Below are 24,455 nucleotides of genomic sequence, written 5' to 3' on the forward strand. Positions count from 1 at the left end.
CACTCCCTCTGGCTTGCAGAGTTTCTGCTGAAAGATCAGCTGTTAACTTTATGGGGATTCCCTTGTGTGTTATTTGTTGTTTTTCCCTTGCTGCTTTTAATATGCGTTCTTTGTATTTAATTTTTGACAGTTTGATTAATATGTGTCTTGGCGTATTTCTCCTTGGATTTATCCTGTATGGGACTCTCTGTGCTTCCTGGACTTGATTAACTATTTCCTTTCCCCTATTAGGGAAGTTTTCAACTATAATCTCTTCAAATATTTTTCTCAGTCCCTTTCTTTTTCTCTTCTTCTTCTGGAACCCCTATAATTCGAATGTCGGTGCATTTAATGTTGTCCCAGAGGTCTCTGAGACGGTCCTCAGTTCTTTTTATTCTGCTTTCTTTATTCTGCTTTGCAGTAGTTATTTCCACTATTTTATCTTCCAGGTCACTTATCCTATCTTCTGTCTCAGTTATTCTGCTATTGATCCCATCTAGAGTATTTTTCATTTCATTTATTGTGTTGTTCATTGTTGTTTGTTTCATCTTTAGTTCTCTAGGTCCTTGTTAAATGTTTCTTGCATTTTGTCTATTCTGTTTCCAAGATTTTGGATCATCTTTACTATCATTATTCTGAATTCTTTTTCAGGTAGACTGCCTATTTCCTTTTATTTGTTAGGTCTGGTGGGTTTTTATCTTGCTCCTTCATTTGTGGTGAGTTTTTCTGTCTTCTCATTTTGCTTATCTTACTGTGTTTGGGGTCTCCTTTTTGCAGGCTGCAGGTTCGTCGTTCCCGTTGTTTTTGGTGTCTGTCCCCAGTGGCTAAGGTTGGTTCAGTGTGTTGCATAGGCTTCCTGGTGGTGGGGACTAGTGCCTGTGTTCTGGTGGATGAGGCTGTATCTTGTCTTTCTGGTGGGTAGGTCCACGTCTGGTGGTGTGTTTTGGGGTGTCTGTGGACTTATTATGATTTTAGACAGCCTCTCTGCTAATGGGTGGGGTTGTGTTCCTCTTTTGCTAGTCGTTTGGCATAGGGTGTCCAGCACTGTAGCTTGCTGGTTGTTGAGTGAAGTTGGGTCCTGGCATTGAGATGGAGATCTCTGGGAGATTTTCGCCGTTTGATATTATGTGGAGCTGGGAGGTCTCTTGTTGACCAGTGTCCTGAAGTTGGCTCTCCCACCTCAGAGGCACAGCACTGACTCCTGGCTGCAGCACCAAGAGCCTTTCCTCCACACGGCTTTCGCGCCGCCCTAGTCTCGAAGCTCCTGCCACTGCTCCTCAGGCCGGGTCCCTGTGGGAGCTGCTTGCCAATTTCTACAAAATAGCTTGCTTGTATTTGAGTTGGGATTGTGTTGAATTTGTGGATCAATTTTGGAGGAATTGATATCTTAACAACATTGAGATTTCTGATCCATGAACATATATTTTTTCTGTTCATATAGATCTTTAATGAAGCAGTGTCTCATAGTTTTCAGTGTATACTTCTTATTTTTAATGAAATTTATTTCTAAGTATCTAATATATTTTATGCTACTGTAAAAGTTAATGTTTTAATTTAAATTTTTTTGCTCATTCTTAGTCACTTCAGTTATGAAATTTTATTGGTTTATATAAAATTTATTATCTTAACCATTTTTTTTTTTTTTGTGGTACACGGGCCTCTCCCTGTTGTGACTCTCCCGTTGTGGAGTACAGGCTCTGGGTGTGCAGGCTCAGTGGCCATGTCTCACAGGCCTAGCTGCTCCACGGCATGTGGGATGTTCCCGGACCGGGGCACGAACCTGTGTCCCCTGCATCGGCAGGCGGACTCTCAACCACTGCGCCACCAGGGAAGCCCCTATCTTAACCATTTTTAAGTGTACAGTTCATTAGTGTTAAGTATATTCATATTGTTGTGCAACCAATCTCAAAAACTTTTTCATCTTCCAAAACTGAAGTTCTCTACCCATTAAATAACAACTCTCCAAACCCACCCCCACCACCAGCCCCTGGCAACCACCATTCTACTTTCTGTTTTATTTATTTTTTGATCTGTTTACATTCTTTTTTATTTTTTTATTGCAGTATGGTTGATTTACAATGTTGTGTCAGCATCAGGTGTACTGCACAGTGATTCAGTTATACATACATATATATCTATCTTTTTTCTGATTCTTTTCCCTTATAGGTTATTACAAAATATTGAGTATAGTTCCCTGTGCTACACAGTAGGTCCTTGTTGATTATTTTATATATAGTAGTGTATATATATTAATCCCAAACTCCTAATTTATCCCTCCCCCCCTTCCCTTTTGATAACCGTAAGTTTGTTTTCTATGTCTGTGGGCCTATTTGTTTTGTTTATAAGTTCATTTAGATCATTTTTTTTTGGATTCCGTATATAAACAATATCATATGATGTTTGTCTTTCTCTGTCTGGCTTTTCACTTAGTATAATCATCTCTAGTCCATTCATGTTGCTGTAGATGGCATCATTTCATTCTTTTTTATGGCTGAGTAATATTCTGCTGAATAAATATACCACATCTTCCTTATCCATTCACCTGTTGATAGACATTTAGGTTGCTTGCATGTCTTGGCTATTGTAAACAGTGCTGCAATGAACATTGGGGTGCATATATCTTTTCCAATTACAGTTTTATCCAGATGTATGCTCAGGAGTGGGATTGCAGTATCATATGGTAACTCTATTTTTAGTTTTATAAGGAACCTCTATACTGTTCTCCATAGTGGCTGCACCAATTTACATTCTCACCAACAGTGTAGGAGAGTTCCTTTTTCTCCACACCCTCTCCAACATTTATTATTTGTAGACTTTTTGATGATGGCCATTCTGACAAATGTGAGGTGATACTTCATTGTAGTTTTGATTTGCATTTCTCTAATAATTAGTGACGTTGAGCATCTTTTCATGTCCTTTTGGCCTTCTGTATGTCTTCTTTGGAGAAATGTCTCTTTAGATCTTCTGCCCATTTTTTTGATTCTTTATATATATATATATATATATATATATATAACTGTATTAGCTGTTTGTATATTTTGGAGATTAATCTTTTGTCATTTGCATCATTTGCAAATATTTTCTCCTATTCTGTAGGTTGTCCTTTCGTTTTGTTTGTGGTTTCCTTTGCTGTGCAAAAGCTTTTAAGTTTAATTAGGTACCATTTGTTTATTTTTGTCTTTATTTCCATTATTCTAGGAGATGGATCTAAAAAGATATTGCTGCAATTTATGTCAAAGAGTGTTCTGCCTATGTTTTCCTCTAGGAGTTTTAAAGTATCCAGTCTTAAATCTATTTTTATTTATTTATTTATTTATTTATTTTTTTGCGGTACGCGGGCCTCTCACTGTTGTGGCCTCTCCCATTGCGGAGCACAGGCTCCGGACGCACAGGCTCAGCGGCCATGGCTCACGGGCCCAGCCACTCCACGGCATGTGGGATCTTCCCGGACCGGGGCACGAACCCATCCATGTTCCCTGCATTGGCAGGTGGACTCTCAACCACTGCGCCACCAGGGAAGCCCTTTAATTTATTTTTGTATGTGGTGGGAGAGAATGTTCTAATTTCATTCTTTTATATGTGGCTGTCCAGTTTTCCCAGCACCACTTATTGAAGAGTCTGTCTTTTCTCCGTTGTGTATTCTTGCCTCCTTTGTCATAGATTAATGACCATAGGTGTATGGGTTTATTTCTCGGCTGTCTATCCTGTTCCATTGATCTATATTTCTGTTTTTTGTGCCAGTACCATACTGTTTTGATTATTGTAGCTTTATAGCATAGTCTGAAGTCAGGAAGCCTGATTCCTCCAGCTTCATTTTTCTTTCTCAAGATTGCTTTTGGCTCTTTGGGGTCTTTTGTGTTTCCATACAAATGTAAAATTTTTTTGTTCTAGTTCTGTGAAAAATGCCATTGGTAATTTGATAGGGGTTGCATTGAATGTGTAAATTGCCTTGGGTAATATAGTCATTTTGACAATATTGATTCTTCTAATCCAAGAACATGGTATATCTTTCCATCTCTTTGTGTCATCATCGATTTCTTTCATCAGCCTCGTATAGATTTTGGAGTACAGAGCATTTGCCTCCTTGGGTAGGTTTATTCCTAGGTATTTTATTCTTTTTTATGTGATGATAAATGGGATTGTTTCCTTAATTTTTCTTTCTGATCTTTTGTTGTTAATGTATAGAAATGCAACAGATTTCTGTGTGTTAAGTTTGTATCCTGCGACTTTACCAAATTCATCAATGAGCTTTAAGTTTTCTGGTAGCATCTTTAGGATCTTCTATGTATAATAAGTATCATGTCATCTGCAAATTGTGACAGTTTAACAACTTCTTTTCCAGTTTGGATGCCTTTTATTTCTTTTTCTTCTCTGATTGCTGTGGCTAGGACTTCAAAAACTTTGTTGAATAAAAGTGGCGAGATTGGACATCCTTTTCTTCTTCCTTTTCACCATTGAGTATGATGTTAGCTGTGAGTTTGTCATTTATGGCCTTTGTTATGTGGAAGTATGTTCCCTCTTTGCCCATTTTCTGGAGAGTTTTTATCATAAATGGATGTTGAATTTTATCAAAAGCTCTTTCTGCATCTATTGATCATTCTACTTTCTGGTTCTTTGAGTTTGACTAATCTAGATACCTCATATCAGTAGAATTTTAATTTCAATTTCTACTTGTACATTGCAGGCTTATAGTTATCTAAAATTGGCCTTTTTATATTGACTGTGTATCCTGTGTCTTGTTTAATTCAAACTAACACATTCGTTCTAGTAGCTTTTTTTGTAGATTCCTTGGATTTTCTTTATGGAAGATTATGGCATCTGTGAATATTGAAAGATTTTCTTCTTTTCCATACTGGCTGCCTTTTATTCCTTTTACTTGCCTTATTCCATTGGCTTGGACCTATAGTACAATGTTGAAATGAGAGCAGATATCTTTGTCTTGTTCCCAATCTTAGGTGAAATCATCCAGCCTTTCATTATGTTACTTTTAGATTTGTATAGATGTCCTATACCAGGTTGAGGAAGTTCCCTTCCGTTCCATGTTTGATGGATGGAGAATTTTTATCATGAATGGATATTGAATTTTGTGAAATGCTTTTCCTGCATTTATTGAGATGAACACATGGTTTTCTTAGTAGTCTGTTAATAAGGTAATTTATGTACACTGTTTTTGAGTGTTATAGTAACCTTGCATTCCAGGATAAACCCTACTCATCATGATGTATCTTTTTCATATGGATTGGATTGCTAAAATTTTGTCAAGGACATTTTGTGTCTATGGATCATGAGAGATATTGGCCTGTAGTTTTCTTGTAATGTCATTGTCTAGTTTCTTAGCAGGGTACTGTTGACCTCAGAGTGAGTTGGAAAGTATTCTCTCTTCTTCTGTTTCTTAGAAAAGCTTGTGTATAATTGATATTATTTCTTCCTTAAATGTTTTCTAGAATGTACCATTGATGCCATCTGGCCCTCAGGTTTTCTTTATTGGTAAGGTTTTAACTATTAATTCAGTTTCTTTAGTAGACTCAGGGCTATTCGGGTTATCTTCAGAGCTTTCTCTCTGTCCAGCTCTCTCCTCTCAGAAATCTTGCCTCCTCGGTCTCCCCAAAGTCTGACCTCCGTTCTTCTAAATTCATTGAGACCTAAGACTGTTTCCTTTCCGTATGCTGTAGCCTGGAAACACTAGGCAGTCAGTTTGGAGCAAATGTAGGGTTTACCTCATTTGTTTTCCTTCTTTCAAGAATTATTGTCCTGTGCTACCTGTTGTCCAGTGTCTGAAAACTATTGTTTCATATATCGGGTTTTCTAAAGTTTAGGCAGGAGGGTAAATCTAGTCCCTGTTACTTTGTCAGAGCCAGAAGCTCCTGTATTGACTTTTCTATTGATATGTTTCTTATTTATTTGTAAGAGTTCTTTCCTACATATTTAATTTTTCCCTCAATTTTTTAATTTGCCTTGTAAGTTTTGTGTGTGATGTTTACTTATTTATTTTTATGTAACCACACCTCTTGATTTTATCCTTTATGATCTTTACATTTGTTTTATACTTAGGAAGACTCTGTCTCCACCAGATACATATTTACCTATATCGTCTCATAGTTCCTTTGTGGCTTCATTTTGCTTAAGAAATATATATATTTTTAAACAGACTCTGGGAAAACAAATTTTTTTGGTTTTACTTTATTTTATTCAGCGTATTTTCTTCTGAGGTAAATCATACACTTGAAAACAATTTTGAGTTATGTGTATTCTCTAACTCAGAATGCTAATTTTCAAAAACTTTCAGCTTTCTCATTTTGTCATTTTATTGACTTGAGTTTGAAAATTTGGTAATTAATCTACAGGTTAAAATAGCAGTTTTTGTCCAGCGTTCTTTGGCTTTATTTTCTGAGGGGTAAACAGCCATTTTAATTGCAGGGCCTGTTTGTTCTTTCTCGGTCAATTCTTAAGTTAGTTTCCTTCTCATCTCCTTTCCTTCATACTTTTTCCCTTGTTTTTCTTTTTCTCTTCCTGTTTCTCCTGTTTGCCTCCTTTTCATCCTCCCTGCTTCCTATATGGGTAGGACAGTTAATATAGTTTATCCTAGCCACTGTTTGAAGAGTGTCTGACAAATATTAGACCCTCACTATATATCTGCTGAATAATAAATAATAGAATTTCACAGATAATAAGGAAATATCTTACTCAGTTTTTCTGGCCTCTGTGACGATTCAGTTTAATAAACATTATTGTGAACCTAGTATATGCCAGACACTGTGCTGGGTCTTTTTGTGTTTTTTGTTTAAGTACTTCACCTTTTTTTGTATCTAAGTTAAGTTTTTCAGGGAATTTGTTTATTTTATCTAACTTGCAAAGTTATTGGTATAAATTTGTCTAAAACATCCCCTTGTTTTTTTTAATATCTGTAGAATTATTAGTGACGTATCTCTTTTATCCCTGATACTAGTAATTTGTATTTTTTCCTTTCACTTTCTTTTGACTAGTCTTGCTAAGTGTTTGTCAGTTGTATTAATTTATTTCCAGAAAAACTAGTTTTGGGCTTCCCTGGTGGCGCAGTGGTTGAGAGTCCACCTGCCGATGCAGGGGACATGGGTTCGTGCCCCGGTCCGGGAAGATCCCACATGCCGCGGAGCAGCTGGGCCTGTGAGCCATGGCCGCTGGGCCTGCACGTCCGGAGCCTGTGCTCCACAACGGGAGAGGCCACAACAGTGAGAGGCCCACTTACCACAAAAAAAAACAAAAACAAAACAAAACAAAAAAACTAGTTTTGAATGTTGATTTTCTTTATTTTTCTATTATCTGTTTTACAGATTCCTACTTTTATTTTTTAATATTTTTATTTCCTTCTACCTACTTTGGCTTTAATGTGTTTTCTCTCTCTTCATTAGTTTTTTAAGGTAGAAGCTTAAATAATTGGATCTTAAGCCTTTCTTCTTGTTTAAAGTTGTATATTTCTCTCTAATACTTTATCTGAATCCTACAAATTATATGTCGTTTTCATTATCACTTAGTTCAAATTATTTTCCAATTTCCCATCTGATTTCCTTTTTTAACCCATGATCTCTTTATAAGTGTATTGTTTAATTTCCAATTACTTGGGGATAATTTAAATACTTATTATTACTGAATTCTAGTTTAGGTCTGTTGTGGTCAGATACCATACTTTGTATAATTTCACCCCTATCAAATTTATTGAGACTTTTTTTGGCCTATGTTCCATGTGGTCTTGAAAATAACATAGAAGTTTTTAATATTGATTAGGTCAAGTTGGTTAATGTTCACATCTGTTATAACATTACTGATTCTCTTTTTGTCCACGTTTTCCCTGTGTCCATTCTACTGTTAATCAAATAGATGCATTTTGGATACTGAGTTTTTCATTTTTAGGATTTCCATTAAATCTTTTTAAAGTTTCCATTCTTCTCCCAAAGTTCTCAATTGTTCATGCATGTTGTCCACCCTCCTCACATATTTACTGTAGCTGTTTTTAAGTCCCTATTTGTTACTTCCAACATCCGTCCACTCTTATGAGTCTGCTTCTGTTGACTGTGGGTAATGTTTTTCTGCTTCTTTGTCTTTCTTATTATTTGTATATTTTATACTGACCACTGTATATAAAAAAAAAATCAGTGGAATCTGAAGTAATTAATATTTAACTACAGAAAGGAGCATGTTCCTTTTGTCAAACTGCTAGAGTTGGAGACTGGGTCAATCTAATCTGTATGTTAAGTTGCAGCTGATGTGCTAAGGTTCTTGATATTAAGACATAGGCTCTGCCCTCAAGGAACTTACAGTGTGGTAAGAGGGACAAACAATAAATAGAGGATTTAAAATCTATGCTAAACACAGAGGAGGAACACTTTTAGCCCAACCAGGAAGTTCAGAGAAAGCTTGCTGGAAGGGATGATGAAAAAGATCTTGTAAGATAAATAAAGTAGGAAGGGCACCAATGAATGTAGGAAGGGCACCAATGAATATACTGAACAATACTGAACTGTACACTTAAAAATAGTTAAGATGATACATTTTATGTTATTGTATATTTTCCTACAGTTGAAAAAAAAAACGAGAGGGTAAGAAGGGCATTTCAGGTAGGGAAAATGGCATGATCAAATTGTCACCTAAAAATTGACCCACAGTAAACGATGATGATGTACAGTCCTTTCTAATGCCTGGTTAATTATTTCAAACTGTATATTTACCTTCTTTTTTCCTCTCTTCTTCTTAGAGTTGGGTATCAGAAATTAAAAAAGAAGATGATAAAATACACTTACAAGAAAATGAAACATTTCCAGCAATGGAAGATAATTTGCCTCCAGTTCGTGGTTCAACCAGCCATCTTCATGTTGCCAAGGTAGGCCTTTTTGGTGTGGGGTGTGAGTGGTAGGGGGAGAAAGTTGTTGTTTATTAAGAACATTATCTTGGTTCAATCAGTGTAGCCGAAGTGTGATGTCCTGTAGGCAGCTGGGGATTTTTTTTCAGGTGATCGTGTGTCATCACCTTCTGGAGTAGGCCTCACCTGGAGATCAGAATCAAACAGTATTTTCATTTGAAGGCTTGCATCTGGGGTTTACCACCTTCCTCATTTTTTCTTTTGCTGTTCTGTCTCTTCTACTCTGACAAGTTTTGATGAGTACTTAAGATCCAATTCAGTGTGTAAGACTTTCAGGGAGTAATTTCATGTATCCAATAGAGGTATAGAGGGAGTAGTTTATTACACAATTAAGTATGATTTAAAGCGTTAAACAGATGAATTAATCTGTTTAACCCATTAAACATGGATTTCAAGCAGTTATAGATGTCATTTCTCTGTTTAGTGCATTTCTCCCCCCATTTCCAGCCCCTCATTTTTATTCCTCTGAGATTGGTCCCTATTTTGCCATGCAGATCTCTCCTTGGTAACCCATGGCTTCCATAGAGAAGGGGCCTGTTGGAGTTCCAGGTTCACTTAACTTCAAGTTAAAATTGAGCTTCTTGGCATCCACCTGACCCTGATATTATAGAACCCAGCCCTTGTCTCCAGTGGGCTTTCACTTGGATCACACATTCCATTCCCTCTGCCCTCTTTTTTTTTTTTTTCTTTTATTCCTATCATCTTTAAGAGGATGCTTACCTAAGTCTCTTCATTTCGGGTTGAGTCATTCTTGTTTTTCTCGTCTCTTCTTTGAGTCCCCAGTTTTATTTGAAAAACATTCATAGCCTTTTCATCACTCTGCTCCTTGGTAATTTACCTTCCTGGGTCTTTTACTCATTAGGAATTACTCAGGTAACTGAGGTACAAAGTAAGTAAGTATAGGAAGGATACTACTGTCTGTAATCAGTGAATTCGTATTTATTGAACACTCGTTATGTGTTAAGTCTGTGTCCTGAAACTATAACAACAAAAAACATTTGGTCTCTGTCCTCAAAGAGCTTATAGTCCAGTAGGAATAGACAGACTAGTAGTATAGTGGTTCTCAAAGTATGGCCCGTGGATGCTGATTGTCCCAGAGATCCTTCTAGGGGATCCAGAAAGTCAATGTTATTTTAAAAAATAATGCTGATGCTTTTATCTCTTTCACTCGGTTGACATTTGCACTGAGGGTAAACCTGCTGGTGCCTTACCATGAATCAAGGCAGTGGCATCAACTGGACTAGTGGTCATTGTTTTCTCCACTGCTGTGCACTCATAGTAAAAAATTCCAATTTAACTTAAAAGTGTCTTTGATGAAACAATAAAACTTTTTTTGTCATTAAATCTTGAATCTTGAGGACATATCTTTTTAGCATTCTGTGTGTACCAAATGTAAAATAGATAGCTAGTGGGAAGCAGCCACATAGCACAGGGAGATCAGCTCCGTGCTTTGTGTCCACCTAGAGGGGTGGGAGGGAGTCGCAAGAGGGAGGAGATACGGGGATATATGTATAGCCCCTTCACTTTGTTATACAGCAGAAACTAACACACCATTGTAAAGCAACTATACTTCAATGAAGATGTTAAAAAAATATTCTGTGTGACAAAATGAGGAGTACACAGAAGGCACTTCACTGTGAAATGAAATATGATGGTTATCATAAGAAAAAGCACTTGTGTGATTGACCGCCAGCCGAATTAGCAACTCTTTCCTGGAACAATTTTTACTTGAAGAAATGACTGACAGACAAGCTCTAGTTATTCAGAGTTGAGTTTTTGGCAGACATTTTCTTGGAAATAGTGCAGTGGTCTATCACTTCAAAGAAATCAATGAACAGTATTTGTTGCCAGTGCTAAAACCTGAGCTTTCAGGTAGAATTCAGAGTATTTCATATTATTGGGGGCTCTCAAATACCTACTGGTGACAAAAAAAATTTCCCCTTAAGGGAGACGCTTAGTGACTTTTATGATGAGCTCCATGAGGATTTGTTTTTTTTTTACTTTTAAACAATTGAAATATAGTTGATGTACAATATTGTACAAGTTACAGGTGTTATAACAGTGATTCACAGTTTTTAAAGGTTATACTCCATCTATAGTTATTATAAAATATTGGCCATATTCGCTGTGTTGTACAGTATATCCTTGTAGCTAATTTATTTTATACATAATACTTTGTACCTCTTAATCTCCTACTCTGGTTTTGCCCCTCCCCCTCCCCTCTCCCCATTGGTAACCACTAGTTTGTTCTCTGTATCTATGAGTCTGTTTCCTTTTTGTTATATTCACTAGTTTAGTTTTTAGATTCCACATATAAGTGATACCATATAGTATTTGTCTTTCTCTGTCTGACTTATTTCACCTAGCATAATACCCTCCAAGTCCATCCATGTTGTTGCAAATGGTAAAATTTCATTCTTTTTTATGTTTGTATACACTACTTCTTCTTTATCCATTCATCTGTTGATAGACACTTAAGTTGCTTCCAGATCTTGGCAATTGTAAATAATGCTGCTGTGTACATTGGGATGCATGCATCTCTTTGAATTAGTGTTTGCATTTTGTTCAAATATATACCCTGGAGTAGAATTGCTTGATCGTAGGGTAGTTCTATTTTTAGTTTTTTGAGAAACTGCCATACTGTTTTCCACAGTGGATGCACCAACAGTGTACAAGGATTCCCTTTTCTTCACATCCTCTCTAATATTTGTTATTTATGGTCTTTTTGATGATAGCCATTCTGACAGGTGTGAGGTGATATCTCGTGGTTTTAATTTGCATTTCCCTGACGATTAGTGATGTTGAGCATCTTTGCGTGTGCCTGTTGGTGAACTCCATGAGGATTTTAACAGATATGATTTTTTAATTGTATAATGAAATGTAGGAATATTTGGAAGATCTGTGTAACTCCTAATGACCAATGGTACAAAATCGTGCTTGTATAAATGACCCTGTCAAATGGTTTCAAATTATGACTTTTAAGAAATCATTTAAGAAACTATTTGTGAGCTGTTGTTTGCTTTCCTCCCATTCCCTTCAAGGTGCTTGCAGTGGACATGTGACCTGGGTTGAGCCACTTAGTAGCACCAAGCTAGTGCTTGGTCAGTGATGGGCCCATAACTGAAGCTAGCCAATCAGAGTCCTTCCCTGGGATTTCTCTAACTAAAGATGGAGAGAAGAGTCACTCTCCTTTTCCTTTCTGATTGGGAGGCCTGTGAGGTTATAATCCCAGACTGTGTGTGGCCACATTTGCAACTACATAGAAAAAGCAAGCAGACAGCAGAGAAAACAAAATCAGGGAGAGAGAAGCAGAGACTTCTGGGGGAGAGAAGGAGAAAAGGGGAGAGAGGGAGAGCTGTAGAAAGAGGGTATATGAACCCTTTATCCAGAAATACCCCTGCCCTTTCATCAGTTTGGTTACATAAGCCAATAATTTATTCTTTTTAACTAAAATTAGTTCAAGTTGGGTGTCTGTCATTGCAAGCAAAACAGCTCTGTCTAACACAGCAAAGTAGTTATTCTTATTTCTTCAATGCCTAGGTTTTAAAAGAATGAATGATAGTTTAGTACTTTTCTATTATAAGAAAAATCAATAATAATCACATTCCTTCACACATATAAGTTTTAAAATTTTATATATGTACTTAAAGTCCTGCCCATCACTCTCATAATTAACTACAAATTTAAAATTACTTTTTAACCTGCTGTATATTATTATGTTAAAAAAATTATAATACTGGAGTTGTTGTAACGTCAAGGGTACCTATTTTTCTTACCCATTCAATTTGTGTACCTTAATCCAGTGCTACACATTTATAGGAAAATCTGCTAATCTTATATTAAATATCTCATAAAATATAATTTTTTCTTTCAGGAAAAAAATTCTAAAAGTAGACCAGCTAAAAAGAAAATTCCGAGGGATTATGCAGAGTGGGATAAGTATGTTTTATATTTCTGTATATAAAAATTCTCTACCATAAAATACTGTAATAAAGTCTTTATTGTTTTAAACCTGAACATATCAAATATCGTTATGTCAGTAGAGTACTAAGAGTATTTGGATTAAGCACTCTTGATTTTGTTTTTCAGTAAATAAAAAACTATTGCATCCTTTTATTTATAAGGGTAACCAAAAATAACTAATGTAATACTTAAAGCCATCGAAAATAAAAAATAACAAATTTTTAAATTAAGAGAAATTGGTCACAATTTTAATACCAAAGTTCCACACAGTTTACGTCTGATTAATATTTAAGTTCTCACTAAATTCCATGTTTTCTAGGAAAGAATAGAGATGACTTCTAATACAAACCTATCATATATTTTTGGAATATTATTTCTAAAGGCATGGTGATACAAATACAAGAATATCAATAATAAATTTTACTCTCTTGTTTGTATTGAGCTTTTTTTCTAGTTTTATTATTATTTCATTTAAGATTTGACGTGGAAAAGGAATGTGCGAAAATTGATGAAGATTACAAAGAAAAAACTGTAGTAAACAACAAGTTGCATTTGTCTAAAATTGAGACAAGACTAGATACAGCAGGTAATTGGGGGAAAATAAGAATAATTTAGTAGTCTCTAAATTTTTTGAAATACAATAAAAGCTGTTGACCCAAAGACATTCTCTTTTAAGTGCTGCAGATTTCCATGAAAAGTTTATGGATTTTCTCCTAGAGCTTACCACCTCTAACAAATTCCATTCTATCCTTTAACTTCTTAATTTTATGAGTAAGAGTTACGATATTTAAATTTAGTAAGACTTAAAAATATATATGTAAACCTATTTTTTTTTACTGTAATTCATTTTTCATTCCCTTTTCCAAATCATCTTTTTTCTCCAAATCCCTCAAATTTTTTTCTTTTTGCCTCAAAACAAAAAGATGGAGCAGGTTGTTTTCACTTGAAGTCCACAGGTGTATAGTACCATTAAAGTAAAACAAAACAATTATTCAAAAAATCTAAACCTTCAAAAATTCTGATAAATTAAAAAAAAGAAAAGAAATATCTCTAAACTTAGGAAACTTTTATCTTCTTTTATTTATAATTTTCTGCTTCTGTTAAAATAAGCATTCTTGGATTTAAATTTGTTAAAGTTATACTAAGTTATGTTTTTACTTATAGTAGGTAACATTTATTTCTAGGTCTAACTGAGAAGGAAAAGGATTTTCTTGCTATTCATGAAAAGGAGAAAGGTAATGAAGCTTTTAACGCAGGAGATTATGAAGAGGCTGTGATGTATTATACTCGGTGAGCAGATTTTCGTTGTGGTTTATACTTGCCATTTATTTGTTTATTTATGTTTTAATTTATTTATTTTATTTTTTTGGCTGTGTTGGGTCTTCATTGCTGTGCGCAGGCTTTCTCTAGTTGTGGCAAGTGGGGCCTACTCTTCGTTGTGGTGCACGGGCTTCTCATTGCAGTGGCTTCTCTCGTCGTGGAGCACGGTCTCTAGGCACACGGGCTTCAGTAGTTGTGGCTTGAGGGCTCTAGAGAGCAGGCTCAGTAGTTGTGGTGCACAGGTTTAGTTGCTCTGCGGCATGTGGGATCTTCCTGGACCAGGGCTCGAACCCATGTCCCCTGCATTGGCAGGTGGATTCTTAACCACTGCACCATCAGGAAAGCGCAAACTTGCCATTTAAAAAAATGATAATGTTTAAATTTAATTGTTGAAATGATGTAAATAAGCTAAATAATCAGTGTCAGAACCACTTAAGATATTGTACTTGTGATTTATCACAAATTCACTTGCGTTTGCCTTGTTTTCTCAATAATTTCCTTAAACCTCCAAGCTCCCACTTCATCCCCACTTTTGACAGAGGTTCTAACTTTACTGTTTTACAGAGAAAATAGAAGCTGTCTGAATGGAACTCGACAGAAAGTTCATATAGCATAGAGGTTAAGAACTCAGGTTCTATAGTCAGACTGCCTGGATCCTAGTACTTATGGTGCTACCTCCCACCACAGGGCCTTTGCATATGCTGGGTCCTCCATCTAGCATACTTTCCCCTCTTCTCATGATTTAGTTAATTCTGACTTATTCTTCAGATCTCAGCCCATGTCTCACTTCTTTGGGGAAGTCTGCCTTTACTTTTCAGACTAGGTTAAACCTCCACCCTACTCAGTTTAACCCCCCCCAATTTACATACCCATATAGTAATCTTAACTCTACTTTGTTGGAGGTACAATTCAAGTGTGTGTGATTTGGCACTAACTGGACTGTAAGCTCTGCAAGAATATAGCCCACTTGTCATTTTTTTAATATCATTGTATCCCTAATACCCAGCAGAGTACCTGGTTCATAGTAGATGTTCATTGTACGCTTGCATGAACTTATGAAGCTCTTACAGTCTATGAAAAGTAAACTAATTTCCTAAAATATTGTTAGAGACAAACTGTGCTTATACAACCACTAATGCTATCTTAGAGCTAAACTCTGTACGATCTTGCTTCCACCTTTGGAAAGAAAATTTTTTTTTAATGTTGTTGGTGTCTGTAAAGAAGTTTGCTCAACTGTTTAAGTGAATATACAAAGTAAAGAGGATATTGAGGTATCATTCATTCAGTACAGCGTCCCCTGTTCAGGCAGGTGGATGTCAGCTCTGGAATTTTGTTTGTCTTTTTGTAGATTTCCACCAGTGGAGAATCTCTTGCCTATTACAGGGAACAAACTTTTCTTGTCTTCCTCTTTGAAGAAATCACAGAGCTGCAGAATTAAAGCAGCATATTGCAATGGTTAAGAGAACTCAAATTGCCACTTTTCTGGCCTTGGGTAGATTCTTCACCTCTCTTACCTCAGTCTTCTCAGTGCGATGAGACTATAACAGTGCCTACTTCAGAGCAGCTGTGAGGATTAAATAAAACAACATGCTGAAAGGCAGGGTAACACGATGGTAAATAGAACAGGTGCTGGAGTAGACAGTTGGGATTTAAATCCTGACTCTACCATTTCCAAGCTTGTGGCCTTGGGCATGTTACTTAACCTTTCCGTTACATCTATTTTCTCATCTGTAAAATCGTAAGAGCAGTAATGCCTCCTCCGTGGATTATAATGAGGATTAAATGAGTTGACTGTTTAGTGCCTGGCATGTGGGAAGTACTCAGTGTCAGGTACTCGTGTTATTTATTCTTACATGTATTTTCTATGTTTGGTCTCTACCCAACTGTGTAATTTCTTTATATTCATCTTTAATGATCTTAGTAAATTGACACTTTTTGTGACTTTCCCATTTTTTTTTCTGGATTTAGAAAATTTAGTGCACCGATACCCTTATGTTTCCTATATCTAGGAATACATTATTTTACAGCATTCCAAATCAGTTTTTTAAGCAACAGCCAGGTAGGTTTTAAATTCTTTTCATTAATTATTTTGCATTCATACCCTTAATATAGCAAAATTTACTCTCTTAAGGTCTGTATTCCTCAATTACTACTACTCTCTTGTTTCCTTCAATTAAATTCCTTTGATAAAATTATCATTTCCTTAGATTTAAATTTACTTTTAGATTACAGACTAATTTGTATCTGTTAACACAATAACAACTTAATAAAGGATATTAGTTGTGGTTGGTTGCTCCTTTTTTTTTGTACTAGAAACTTGTCCCTAAAGAGTAAAAAAATATGTATTTGATATTTGATGTTAACTAAACTGGGTTTTTAAGAGATCTGTGGGTATTTAAGTGATCATGTCACTTCTAAAGCCAGAGTCAACTTTAAATCTCTTAACTGGATATTTAAGCATCTGTCCAAACATTGATTTAATATGTTTATAGAATTGTATGTTATTATTTTTGATGATGCAAGCCATATTCGTTTGCTAGAGCTGCCATACAAACTGTCACAGACTGAGTGGCTTAAACAACAGAAATGTATTTTCTCACAGCTCTGGAGGTTAGAAGTCTGAGATCAAAGTGTCTGTAGGGTTGGTTTCTTCTGATGCCTCTCTCCTTGGCTTGTAGATGGCCATCTTCTCTCTGTGTCTTCAAGTGAGCTTTCCTCTGTGCATGTCTGTGTCCTAATCTCGTCTTCTTATAATGACACCAGTCATATTGGATTAGGGAACACCCTCATGACCTCACTTTAACTTAATTATCTCTTTAAAGACTATCTCCAAGTATAGTTACGTTCTGAGGTGCTGGGGGTTAGGATTTCAACATATGAATTTGCGGGGACACAATTGCACCCATAACACGAGCTGTGATTGTTTTACTTACAACTTTAGATGAGTTTCTCTATCTTATGTTTTCCTGTCATCTGCTTGTTGCCATTAAGTGTTTCTTTTACAGGAGCATATCAGTGCTTCCCACGGTAGCAGCCTATAACAATCGTGCTCAAGCAGAACTCAAATTACAGAACTGGAATAGTGCTTTTCAGGATTGTGAAAAGGTCTTGGAGTTAGAACCTGGGAACTTAAAGGGTAAAAGTGTTTATAGAATACCTTTAAATTTGCAACAGGATCTGTTAAAGACCATTTGTAGACACTTATATTTACACTAAAAATATTTCAGATAAACTCAGATTTCTATATGTGAATCATTACCTTCCTCAAGTTACTTTTAATTTCAAGTTTAACTTGGAATTTAAGTTCCTAATTATTTGCATTGAAGTAGCTAATAATCCCAGATGACTGATTGAATAAAGTGTACATGTGTTTTAAAAGAAATATCTCATGCTTGCATTTGAATTGTGGTTTGTGTTTTTTTCTTTCAATTTTTTTTTTATTGTGGTAAAATTGACATAACATAAAATTTACCACCTTAATCATTTTTAAGTGAATAGTTCGGTGATATTAAGTACATTCATATTGTTGTGCAGTCATCACTACCATCCATCTCCAGAACTTTTTAAATCTGAAAGTGCACCCATTAAACCGCAACTCTCTATTCTCTCCACCCACCCCAGCCTCTGGCAACCACCAGTCTACTTTCTGTCTCTGTGATTTTATTATTTTAGGTATGTCATATGAATGAAATCATACAGTATTTATCTTCTTGTGACTGGCTTATTGAACTGTATCTTTTTATTCAAAAATAAATTTAAGTATAATTTAATATAGATTTAAAAATATGTATTAATATAATACAATAAGTCCACACCAGAGCTCTAGAACTTTCTACCAGCTGCTTTGTGGGCTTTTCCACCTAGATGTCCATAGACATTTTAAATTAAATGTGTCTAAAACTGACTACGTCTTTCCACCAACACCTGTCCTCTGTTCTGATTTCCTGTCTCAGTGACTGCACCACCTTGCTGTGGTCCGAGCCTGAAGTATGCAAGTCAGACTCCACTCTCCTTTTCTGTTATCAGGGAGTCATTCCAAAAGGAAGTGGCATAAATTATAACAGACTCATTCTATTTCTTTAAATACTTACGGATTCAGATAAATATAACCACTTAATTTTTCTTCACATTCCTACAAACATGGATGGGCAGAAACCATGGTTGTGCTGAGGGTGGATCCCGGTGCATCAGACTGACTGTCATCATAATAGATTGCTCTCCTTTCCCCAGTAGAGTTCTCCCATGCCTGTATGTTGTCTCTATCACAGAGTACCAGTGGGCTCCCAGCTTTAGGCAGGTGCCTGGTAAAGGTTTTACGATCTCCTGATGGGCCCACACCATCACTGTGCCAGGCCCTGTGCCATGTAGTACATGTATTAACTCCATTAATTTTCACAACAGCTCAGTAAATGTGCAGGTACTATTATTAGCACACTCATTTTACAAAAGGACACTGAGGCATAGAGAGATTGAACAACTCACCTAAGATCACACTGCTAGTAAGTGACAGAGCCAGGACTCAACACTGGATGAGACATCAGGAGCCCACATTCAACCACTGTGCTACTCTTCTGCCAGTAGAATGGCCTTCTGTTTTCATTCTTCCTTGATTGAATAATTCCTTAAGCACCAGAATCTTCACTATTTAAAAAAAAATTTGACAGAGCCACTATGGCCATCATTATGGCCATAAAGCATTGAAAAGCCTTAGGTTTTCTTAAGTGGATAAATATCTTCCTGTTGAAAATTTTATTTTTTACTCAAAAAATAATTGCTCTGAATGCAATGTGGTATTTGATTACATCCTGGAACAGAAAAAGGACATTAGTGGAGAAATTGGTGAAATCCAAAGAAAGCCTGTAGTTTAGTTGACAGTATTATACCAATGTTATTAGTTTTGGCAAAAATACCGTAGTTACATATAAGATGTTAGCATTAGTGAAAGCTGGGTGAAGGTATATGAGAACTATCTGTATTAGCTTTGCAACTTTATGTGAATCTAAAGTATTTTCCAAAGTAAAAAGTCTTTAAAAATGGTAATTGTTATATCATGAATATTTCTTTATGGACAATCCCTTCTAAAATCTGAGTAGTAATAGTAAAAGCTAAACTTGTACTTATGCTACAATTTTGATTACACTTAGGATAAAATGATTTATCCTCTAGATTTTCGTGGCTCATTCTAGGACTAAAATCAAACTAGTGAAATTTATGTTTTAAAATAGCATATTGGGACTTCCCTGGCAGTCCAGTGGTTAAGACTTTACATTCCAATGCAGGGGGTGTGGGTTCAATGCCTGGTTGGGAAGCTAAGATCCTACATGCCTGTGGCCAAAAAACCAAAACATAAAACAGAAGCATTATTGTAACAAATTCCATAAAGACTTTAAAAATGGTCCACATCAAAAAAAAAAAAAATCTAAAATAAAAAAATAAAAGTGTATTAAATCAGATATAAATATCTCACTTTTCAGAATTACCAAGACTGATTCTTTTCAAAATCATGTCTAACTACACAAAATTCTCTCATTATATAATTAATAACAATTGGACTAGGAAGGCATTCATTTCAGTATTAAAAAATGATCAAATTAGATATTGTAACCTACAAAAAAAAAAAAAAAACCCTGATACAAATTGCTAAAGTATTCAATTTCTGAACCTAGTTGACATAATCACCAGGATTCCTTCAGTTCCCTGTGCTATAGAGATTTCACTAACAGCCCAGATTCTGGGTCAGGTGCTGGTCAGTAATGTACTAAATTTAAAGGAGGGGTTTTCTAAATGTTCATAAAGTGGAAATAATACTAGTGATGATTATAAGGAGGAACGTGTTACTGTTTAGTGAAGACCTTCCCATTATTGTAGCACAGCATGGTGCTTCTGAGGGGTGAGGTACCGGGTCTCTCAGCCCTTGGAGGAGCTGGCAGGGACTGGAGCACCCAGAGGGCCAGGTCGTTGGAAGTTGGTGTAGTTTGCACAATTGCATTCTAAACTGTTCTATGTTACATATATACTTACACTTGAAAAGTGTGTTATAACCATAATGCCATATGTTAAAGTATGTCTTTTATTTTGGTAAATTTTCAGCTCTTCTGCGCCGTGCCACTACGTATAAACATCAAAACAAGCTCCAGGAAGCTATAAAAGATTTGAATAAAGTACTGACTGTTGAACCTGATAATGAGTTGGCCAAAGTAAGTACAGAAAGTGATACCTCACCTAATTCTATAGTTTGCTATTTCTGTATTTATGTTAAAATGATATCAGTCTTGCTGGAAAAATGATGTCGAGGATTAGGACACAGCTTTAAGAAATAGGTATGAGGAGCTTCAAGATGGTGGAAGAGTAAGATGTGGAGATCACCTTCCTTCCCACAGATACATCAGAAATACATCTACATGTGGAACAACTCCTACAGAACACCTACTGAGCGCTGACAGAAGAACCCAGACCTCCCAAAAGGCAAGAAACTCCCCACGTACCTGGGTAGGGCAAAATAGAAAAGAAAAAGCAGAGACAAAAGAATAGGGAAGGGACCTGCACCAGTGGGAGGGGGCTGTGAAGGAGGAAAGCTTTCCACACACTAGGAAGCCCCTTCGTGGACGGAGACTGCACGTGGCGGAGGGGGGAAGCTTCGGGGCCACGGAGAAGAGCGCAGCAACAGGGGTGTGGAGGGCAAAGCAGAGACATTCCTGCACAGAGGATCGGTGCTGACCAGCACTCACCAGCCCGAGAGGCTTGTCTTCTCACCTGCCGGGGCGGGCGGGGGCTGCGAGCTGAGGCTCTGGCTTCGGAGGTCAGATCCCAGGGAGAGGACTGGGGTTGGCTGTGTGAACATAGCCTGAAGGGGGCTACTGCACCACAGCTAGCTGGGAGGGAGTCTGGGGGGAAAAGTCTGGAACTGCCGAAGAGGCAAGAGACTTTTTCTTGCCTCGTTCTGTGGTGCGCAAGGAGAGGGGATTCAGAGCACTGCCGAAACAAGCTCCAGAGGTGGGCATGAGCCGCGGCTATCAGCGTGGACCGCAGAGACGGGCATGAAATGCTAAGGCTGCTGCTGCAGCCACCAAGAAGCCTGTGTGCAAGCATAGGTCACTATCCACACCTCCCCTCCTGGGAGCCTGTGCAGCCTGCCACTACCAGGGTCCTGTGATCCAGGGACAACTTCCCCAGGAGAACACATGGCACGCCTCAGGCTGTTGCAACATCACACCGGCCTCTGCCACCGCAGGCTTGCCCCACATTCCGTACCCGGCCTGCCCCCGGCCTTAGGGAGCCAGAGCCCCCTAATCAGATGCTCCTTTAACCCCGTCCTGTCTGAGCGGGAACAGAAGCCCTCAGGCAACTTACACGCAGAGGCAGGGCCAAATCCAAAGCTGAACCCCAGGAGCTGTGCAAACAAAGAAGAGAAAGGGAAATCTCTCCCAGCAGCCTCAGGAGCAGAGGATTAAATCTCCACAATCAACTTGATGTACCCTGCATCTGTGGAATACCTGAATAGACAACGAATCATCCCAAATTGAGGGAGTGGACTTTGGAAGCAATGATATATATATATATATATATATTTTTTCCTTTTTCTCTTTTTGTGAGTGTGTATGTGTATGCTTCTGTGATTTTGTCTGTATAGCTTTGCTTTTACCATTTGTCCTAGGGTTCTGTCTGTCCGTTTTTTGGGGTTTTTTTTAGTATAGTTTTTAGCATCTGTTATCATTGGTGGAACTGTTCTTTGGTTTGGTTGCTCTCTTCTTTCTTTCTATTTTATTATTTTCAAATTTTGTTTTTATTTTTAAAAATTATTCTTTATTTTATAACTTTATTTTATTTATTTTTTACTTCCCTTGTTTCTTTTTTTCTCCCTTTTATTCTGAGCTGTGTGGATGACAGGGTCTTGGTGACCAGGCTGGGAGTCAGGCCTGTGCCTCTGAGGTGGGAGAGCTGAGTTCAGGACATTGGTCCACCACAGACCTCCCAGCTCCATGTAATATCAAACAGCAAAAATATCCCAGAAATCTCCATCTCAACGCCAAGACCCAGCTCCACTCAACGACCAGCAAGCAACAGTGCTGTACACCCTATGCCAAACAACTAGCAAGGCAGGAACACAACCCCACCCTTCAGCAGAAAGGCTGCCTAAAATCATAATCAGATCATAGAAAATGCAAAACACACCACCAGACACAGACCTGCCCACCAGAAAGAAGATCCAGCCTCATCCACCAGAACACAGGCACCAGTCCCCTCCACAGGGAAGCCTACACAACCCACTGAGCCAACCATAGCCAGTGGGGGTAGACGCCAAAAACAATGGGAACTACAAACCTGCAGCCTGTGAAAAGGAGACCCCAAACACAGTAAGTTAAGCAAAATGAGAAGACAGAGAAACACACATCAGATGAAGGAGCAAGGTAAAAACCCACCAGACCAAATAAATGAAGAGGAAATAGGCAGTCTACCTGAAAAAGAATTCAGAATAATGATAGTAAAGGTGATCCAAAATCTTGGAAATAGAATGGAGAAAATACAACAAACGTTTAACAAGGACCTAGAAGAACTAAAGAGCAAACAAACAATGATGAACAACACAATGAATGAAATAAAAATTCTCTAGAAGGAATCAATAGCAGAATAACTGAAGAAGAAGAACAGATAAGTGACCTGGAAGATAAAATAGTGGAAATAACTACTGCAGAGCAGAATAAAGAAAAAAGAATGGAAAGAATTGAGGACAGTCTCAGAGACCTCTGGGACAACATTAAACGCACCAACATTCGAATTATACGGGTCCCTGAAAAAGAAGAGAAAAAGAAAGAAAATATTTGATGAGATTATAGTTGAAAACTTCCCTAACATGGGAAAGAAAATAGTCAACTCCAGGAAGCGCAGAGTCCCATACAGGATAAATCCAAGGAGAAACATGCCAAGACACGTATTAATCAAACTATCAAAATTTAAATACAGAGAAAAAATATTAAGAGCATCAAGGGAAAAACAACAACATACAAGGGACTCCCCATAAGGTTAACAGCTGATCTTTCAGCAGAAACTGTGCAAGCCAGAAGGGAGTGGCAGGACATATTTAAAGTGATGAAAGGGAAAAACCTACACCCAAGATTACCCAGCAAGGATCTCATTCAGATTCAACAGAGAAATTAAAACCTTTACAGACAAACAGAACCTAAGAGAATACAGCACCACCAAACAAGCTTTACAACAAATGCTCAAGGAACTTTTCTAGGCAGGAAACACAGGAGAAGGAAAAGACCTACAATAACAAACGACAAAAATTTAGAAAATGTTAATAGGAACATACACATCAATAATTACCTTAAATGTAAATGGATTAAATGCTCCAACCAAAAGAAACAGACTGGCTGAATATATACAAAAACAAGACCCGTACTTATGCTGTCTACAAGAGACCCACTTCAGACCTAAGAACACATACAGACTGAAAGGGGATGGAAAAAGATATTCCATGAAAATGGAAATCAAAAGTAAGCTGGAGTAGCAATTCTCATATCAGACAAAATATAATTTAAAGTAAAGACTATTACCAGAGACAAAGAAGGACACTACATAATGATCAAGGGCTCAATACAAGAAGAAGATATGACAATTGTAAATATTTATGCACCCAACATAGGAGCACCTCAATACATAAGGCAAATGCTAACAGCCATAAAAGGGGAAATTGACAGTAACACAATCATAGTAGGGGACGTTAACACCCCACTTTCACCAATGGACAGATCATCCAAAATGAAAATAAATAACGTAACACAAGCTTTAAGTGATACATTAAACAAGATGGACCTAATTGATATTTATAGGACATTCCATCCCAAAACAACAGAACACACTTTCTTCTCAAGTGCTCATGGAACATTCTCCAGGATAGATCATATCTTGGGTCACAAATCAAGGCTTGGTGAATTTAAGAAAATTCAAATCGTATAAAGTATCTTTTCCGACCACAATGCTGTGAGACTAGATATTAATTACAGGAAAAGATCTGTAAAAAATACAAACACATGGAGGCTAAACAATACACTGCTTAATAACCAAGAGATCACTGAAGAAATCAAAGTGGAAATCAAAAAATACCTAGAAACAAAGGACAATGAAAACATTATGACACTAAACCTATGGGATGTAGCAAAATCAGTACTAAGAGGGAAGTTTATAGTGATACAATACTACCTTAAGAGAAACAAGAAACGTCTCAAAGAAAGAACCTAACTTTACACCTAAAGCAATTAGAGAAAGAAGAACCAAAACCCCCAAAGTTAGCAGAAGG

The 24,455-nt window shown here is 37.1% G+C and overlaps 1 protein-coding gene across 4 annotated transcripts in view; it reads left to right on the forward strand.

Annotated features, from left to right (window-relative positions):
* SPAG1 (sperm associated antigen 1) overlaps positions 1-24,455 on the forward strand; it is a 99,773-nt gene that overhangs the window by 10,614 nt on the left and 64,704 nt on the right. For 3 of the 4 annotated variants that reach the window (XM_027131507.1, XM_027131508.1, XM_027131506.1), the window contains 6 exons: positions 8,708-8,833; positions 12,747-12,811; positions 13,312-13,421; positions 14,020-14,125; positions 17,161-17,291; positions 20,246-20,352. In XM_027131507.1, coding sequence (XP_026987308.1) covers positions 8,708-8,833; positions 12,747-12,811; positions 13,312-13,421; positions 14,020-14,125; positions 17,161-17,291; positions 20,246-20,352 — 645 coding nt within the window. Of the gene's footprint in view, positions 1-8,707; positions 8,834-12,746; positions 12,812-13,311; positions 13,422-14,019; positions 14,126-17,160; positions 17,292-20,245; positions 20,353-24,455 lie in introns of those variants that run through there. The other variant, XM_027131509.1, reaches the window with a different exon arrangement.

The sequence above is a fragment of the Aethalodelphis obliquidens genome, unplaced genomic scaffold, assembly GCF_003676395.1.
Source record: "Aethalodelphis obliquidens isolate GAN/ISIS:26980383/991018 unplaced genomic scaffold, ASM367639v1 scaffold39, whole genome shotgun sequence".
Taxonomy (NCBI): Eukaryota; Metazoa; Chordata; class Mammalia; order Artiodactyla; family Delphinidae; genus Aethalodelphis; species Aethalodelphis obliquidens.